Consider the following 6,530-nt stretch of genomic DNA (forward strand, 5'->3'; position numbering starts at 1 on the left):
TTTTTTAAATTCTTTTAGCATTCTGTGCATTGACAAGAGGTAAAATGACTGAAACTTAAATGTGAAAGAACACAATTAAATCCACAATTGTAAACATTTATCTTATTCACGTCAGTGAAAAATCCCCAATTATTATAAAAACAGGACAAATTACATCACAAAAGAAGCAAAAATTAGAAAAAAAATTCATAAAAAAATATATCCAACTATGAAAAGTATTGCTCTCTTGGTGTCTTCACATCCTTCTCTTCTGTGTACTGAGGTATAACACATTGTTTCCTCGGATAAATGCGTCCCCATACTTATTCTTCAGTTGTCCATTTACATATTCCTCTGTCTGCTCCAGGGCTATATTCATGCAGCCATCCAGGCAAGCCAGGACCCCTCGATAATCCACTCCAGAATTTCATTTTACCACAACTGGTCGTCCAATGATTTGCTTTAAGAAGTCACTAGGGGTTTGCTTCCGAAGACTCATTTTAACAATCTTGGGATGCAGGAAACTTCAGTTCTAATCCCAGCTCTGCTACTTAATTAGCTGTTTGACTTGGCTAACTCATCTCACCTCTCAGGTTTCTTATCTCCCTGGCGGGATCCAGAACCCTCGCTACAGGTACCCCAAGAGTCCGGCCTCCGTGGACTTCATTGAATCGAAAAAAAAAAATTTTTTTTTTTTTTTGATGGAGTCTCACTCTGTCACCCATGCTGGATGGAGTACAGCAGCACCATCTTGGCTCACTGCAAACTTCACCTCCCCAGTTCAAGCGATTCTCCTGCCTCAGCCTCCTGAGTAGCTGAGATTACAGGCATGCACCACCACACCTGGCTTATTTTTTATATTTTTAGTAGAGATGGGGCTTCACCATATTGGTCAGGCTGGTCTTGAACTCTTGACCTAGAGTGATCTGCCTGCCTCAGCCTCCCAAAGCACAGGGGTTACAGGCGTGAGCCACCGTGCCCAGACCTGAAATTAATCAATATTCTTATTTGACTACCTGGTGGCAGAAACTTCAGTCCTCTAAGAAAGGGCCTGACTAGTGTCTCAAAGACAACAGAGTGGTGTGGGTATAGTGGCTCACCCCTCTAATCCCACACTTTGGGAAACCAAGGCGGACAGGTTGCTTTAGGCCAGGAGTTCAAGACCAACCTGGCCATCATGGTGAAATCCTGTCTCTACTAAAATACAAAAATTAGCTGGGTGAGGTGGTATGCACCTATAGTCCCAGCTCCTCGGGAGGCTGAGTTAATTAAAATTAAAACTTAAAACTTCATTTCCTCAGTCTTACCAGCTACAATTCAACTGTGGTTACTAGCTACCATATTGGATAGCACAGACATAGCACATTTCAATCACTGCAGAAACTTTTATTAGACAGCCTTGCTCTATTTCTCATCTCCAAACTCTACCAGACATTACTTCTATTTCTACTTGGTCCTCAATGGGCATTAAATTACAACTAGTTTTTTCATGTACAAATAGGTCAAAGGAAAATAAATTATTACTATCATATTTAAAGTGTCTGCCTCCCCATCTTTTTTATCTCAATGTTCAACATATAAAAAGAGCTAAGTGGCTGGGCGCCGTGGCTCACACCTGTAATCCTAGCACTTTAGGAGGCCGAGGCAGGCGGATCACCTGAGGTCAGGAGTTTGAGACCAGCCTGACCTACATGGAGAAACCCCATCTCTACTAAAAATACAAAATTAGCTGGGTATGGTGGTACATGCCTGTAATCCCAGCTTCTCAGGAAGCTGAAGCAGGAGAATCGCTTGAACCTGGAATTTTATATGTTGAAGCAGAGGTTGCAGTGAGCTGATATGGTGCCATCCTGGAAAACTACCAAAACTCCATCTCAAAAAAAAAAAAAAAAAGGCTAAATAAGCCAGGTGTGGTGGCTGAGGCCTGTAGTCCCAGTTACTTTGGAGGCTGAGGCAGAAGGATAGCTTGAGCCCAGAAGCTCAAGGCTGCAGTGAGCCATGATTGCACCCACTGCATTACAGTCTGGGCAATCAGAGCAAGATCCTATTTCTTAAAAAAAAAGAAAATTTAAAAATCAAGAGCTCAATAAAAGTAATTAACATGAGTCTCAGAACCCATTCTGGAGACTGTCGGGTCCTTGACTGAGAATGAGTCAGTCCACCTCTGCTACTTGGGATGATGAAATAGAGCACACACACAAAATTTACAGGCCAGAAATAGGACTCCAAGAAATCTTCATACCCCATATTAGACAAAGTACAGATGCTAAATGGGAGACTGAACACTGTCCCGAAGGAAGTCTAAACCATCTGCAGGTCCAGAACTGAAGAATTGGGATCACTCAAGGATCCGGGATGCTTCTCTGTTTTCCCTTCACCAGTTCAATTTTCACTTTACTATCACTAACTCCTTTCCAGTCCATTTGATATCCAGAGCTCAAAAAAGCCAGTGTTCTAGGTACCATTCACTAGTTAAATGACTGTCTTTGGGAAGAAAAAAGGGGCAAGACATGGTCAATCACCCCAGTAACTCCAGCACATTGGAAGGCTTAGGTAGGAAGATTGCTTGAGGCCAGGAATTTGAAACCAGCCTGTGTAACACAGCGAGCACATCTCACAGAAATAATTTTTTATCATCCACACACGGTGGTGTGTAACTGTAGTCCCAGCTACTCAGGAGACTGAGGCAGGAAGATCACTTGGGCCTAGGAGTTGGAGGTTATTATAGTAGCCTCCTACCACCTGTCTATGATCATGCCACTGCAATCCAGCCTTGATGACAGACTGACACCCTAGAATTAAAAAAACATTAAAGAGAAAAAAAAATCTTACCTACTGCCTATACTTTTGTCAACAGGCTGGGATCTGGCCTTCAATTGATATATATCAAGCAATGGCGTAAAAGACTGAAAGACTGTGAGAGTTACGGTTCCCTGTAGTAAGATAAGAATGCCTTTACGGCCGGGCGCGGTGGCTCACGCTTGTAATACCAGCACTTTGGGAGGCCGAGGCGGGTGGATCACGAGGTCAAGAGATCGAGACCATCCTGGTCAACATGGTGAAACCCCGTCTCTACTAAAACTACAAAAAATTAGCTGGGCATGGTNAGACCATCCTGGTCAACATGGTGAAACCCCGTCTCTACTAAAACTACAAAAAATTAGCTGGGCATGGTGGCGTGTGCCTGTAATCCCAGCTACTCAGGAGGCTGAGGCAGGAGAACTGCCTGAACCCAGGAGGCGGAGGTTGCGGTGAGCCGAGATCGCGCCATTGCACTCCAGTCTGGGTAACAGGAGCGAAACTCCATCTCCAAAAAAAAAAAAAGAATGGCTTTACGGCCTTGTTACATATTTATACCTAATAGGGAAACCCAGTTTCTTCAGCTCAGTAAAATTTGTTCACTAAAAAATTCTTTTTTTTTTTTTGAGATGGAATCTTGCTCTGTCACCAAGGTTGGAGTGCAGTAGCACAATCTGACCTCACTGTAACTTCCGTCTCCCAGGTTCAAGCGATTCTCCTGCCTGAACATCACAAGTAGCTGGGACCAAAAGCACACACCACCACGTTTGGTTAATTTTTGCATTTTTAATAGAGGCAGACTTTTGTCATATTTGCCAGGCTGATCTTGAACTTCTGGCCTAAAGTAATCTGCCTGCCTCAACTTCCCAAAGTGCTGGGATTACAAGTGTGGGCCACTGCGCCCAGCCAAAAAAATTCTCATTTAAACATTCATATACAAAAAGGAGACAATTTACCCTTTGTGAAGTAAATTCTAAAGTCTAAGTTCTATGATGTGCAAAAGCTCAGGATATCAAGAAATAGGATAGTACGTGGAGAGTAATTACAAGGAGTCTGAGTTCCCAGAGTAAGATGCTGAGCTCCTGGAGTAAGATGAGAAGGTTCCATCCAGACACACCTTTTTATATGTTGTCTCTCCTGAGGAATCAACACCTCGATGGCCTATTTTCTTGATGGGCATGCCAGAGGTATAAGGCACCTATAAGAAGAAGAGTCAAGATTATAATTTGATTCCCATGTAAGATACCAAATAGCTACCATAATGGTACATCAAAACAAAATTAACTGAAACAACATATTCTTTCTAGAATGTTTGTAAAAACATTTTGCAAAATCTTCAGAAGATCTACCCCATGCTATCTATAGCTATAATGCTGCTTCCCAATGAATTAAGTGGCTAAAAGATCACAGAAGAAAACTCCAGGGGACACATATTTTCCCTTTGGTCCTCAGAAGCACAGAAAATAAAAATATCTTTATTTTTTGTTACTTTTTTGAGATGGAGTTTTGCTCTTGTTGCTGGAGTGCAATGGCACAATCTCAGGTCACTGCTACCTCCGCCTCCTGGGTTCAAGCGATTCTCCCGCCTCAGCCCCCCGAGTAGCTGGGATTACAGGCACCCGCCACCATGCCCGGCTAATTTTTGTATTTTTGTATTTTTTTGTTTTGTTTTGAGATGGAGTTTCGCTCTTGTTACCCAGGCTGGAGTGCAATGGTGCGATCTCGGCTCACCGCAACCTTCGACTCCTGGGTTCAAGCAATTCTCCTGCCTCAGCCTCCCAAGTAGCTGGGACTACAGGCCTGCGCCACCATGCTCAGCTAATTTTTGTATTTTTAGTAGATACAGGGTTTCACCATGTTGACTAGGATGGTCTCGATCTTTTGACCTCATGATCTACCTGCCTTGGCCTCCCAAAGTGCTGGGATTATAGGCGTGAGCCACCACGCCCGGCCACGTATTTTTGTATTTTTAATACAGATGGGATTTCACCATGTTGGCCAGGCTGGTCTCAAACTGCTGACCTCAAGTGATCTACCCACCTCAGCCTTCCAAAGTGCCACGATTACAGATGTCAGCCACCATGCCCGGCCAGAAAATAAAATTATTTTTAAATAGTAGTAGAAACATAGCTGGGTGCTGCTGTCACATGCAGCTGTAATCTCAGCTACTCAGGAGGCCAAGCAGGAAGGTCACATGAGCCTAGGAGTTTGATACCAGCCTGGCTGGGCAATATGGCAAAACCCTATCTCCAACTAAAAATACAAAAAGTTTGCCTGGCATGGTGGCACGCATCTGTAATCCCAGCTACTCAAGAGGCTGAGGCATGAGAACCGCTTGAATCCAGGAGGCAGAGGTTGCAGTGAGCCGAGATCATGCCACCAGACTCCAGCACTCAACTCAATGCATGATTCTGTCTGGAAAAAAAAAAAAAAAGAAAAGAAACAAAGCAAGCAAGGTTGAAGGAGGGAAAGTAGAGAATAGCAGTCATAGGCCAAGCAGGGTGGCTCACGCCTGTATTCCCAACACTTTGGGAGGTCAAGGCGGGCGGATCACCTCAGGTCAGGAGTGCAAAACCAGCCTGGTCAACATGGTGAAACCACGTCTCTACTAAAAATACAAAAATTAGCCAGGCGTGGTGGCATGAGCCTGTAATCCCAGCTGCTAGGGAAGCTGAGGCAGAATTGCCTGAGCCTGGGAGGTGAAGATCGCAGTAAGTGGAGATAGCGTCACTGCACTTTACTTCATACTGGACAACACAGCGAGACATCTCAAAAAAAAAAAAAAAGAAATAAGAGAAGAGTAAACCTATAGTATAGCAGTCTAGAAAGTTATCCCCAGAGCCAGATGCCAGAGTAACAAACATGAAGTTACTCTTCATGACATTAATACTCATTAAGTTAATAAACCAGAAGGCTGAGAGACTAGTGGAAATAGGATGTCACAATTTTTTTTTTTTTTTTTTTTGAGACAGGGTCTTGTCTCTATCACCCAGACTAGACTACAGTGGTATGATAATGGCTCACTGCAGCCTCAACCTCTGGGGCTCAAGCAATCCTGAGTAGCTGGGACTATGGTGTGCACCACCATACCTAGCTAGTTTTTCATTTTTTGTAGAACCAGGGTCTCACTATGTTGCCCGGGCCTGTCTTGATCCCCTGGCCTCAAGCAATCCTCCCACCTCGGCCTCCCAAAGTATTAGGATTACAGGCATGAGCAACGATGACTAGCTAGATGTCACAATCTTAAGACATGATTTTCAAGTTCTACTTTTTTAGCCAAGGCGCTTAGTGCCAGAAAACTCTCAGTATATCACTTGACAGATGCTAGAAGATGTTCTGAAAGAAGCTTTAAGTCCCAGGTCAAAAGGGCCTGCATTCTGAGGCCCCTTTCACAAAACCCAGGAGAGAGGCAAGAAGTAAGAAGAGAATTAGGAAATACTCCATGGGAAGAAAGCTGAGCAAACTGAAGATATTCTAAACAAAAAAGAGAAACTTGGGAAACTAATAGCTTCTGCATGGCTAAAAGAAGTTCTTCATATTCATCAAAGGTACGCAATCAGGACGCCATAACAGCAAAACAAAGAAAGTGAGCTTTAGTGTCAGACTGCCTGAGTTTGAATCCCAGCTTTACTAATCCCACTTATTAACTATGGAATCCTCCTCATTTTCTTCATCTGTAAAACAGGTAACAAGAGTATTGGCCTCACTATGGTTGTTTGCACGATCATAAGAATATCTTTTTTTTTTTTTTT

General features: G+C 43.4%; 1 protein-coding gene and 1 pseudogene across 1 annotated transcript in view; both read right to left on the reverse strand.

Moving 5' to 3' along the window:
- Positions 1 to 6,530, reverse strand: part of PIP5K1A (phosphatidylinositol-4-phosphate 5-kinase type 1 alpha) — a 54,657-nt gene that overhangs the window by 23,388 nt on the left and 24,739 nt on the right. The window contains 1 exon segment of the mRNA XM_037744901.1: positions 3,896 to 3,976. Within this exon segment, the coding sequence (XP_037600829.1) occupies positions 3,896 to 3,976 (81 nt within the window).
- Positions 81 to 625, reverse strand: LOC108316439 (annotated as a pseudogene).

Source organism: Cebus imitator, unplaced genomic scaffold (assembly GCF_001604975.1).
Source record: "Cebus imitator isolate Cc_AM_T3 unplaced genomic scaffold, Cebus_imitator-1.0 Scaffold188, whole genome shotgun sequence".
NCBI lineage: Eukaryota > Metazoa > Chordata > Mammalia > Primates > Cebidae > Cebus > Cebus imitator.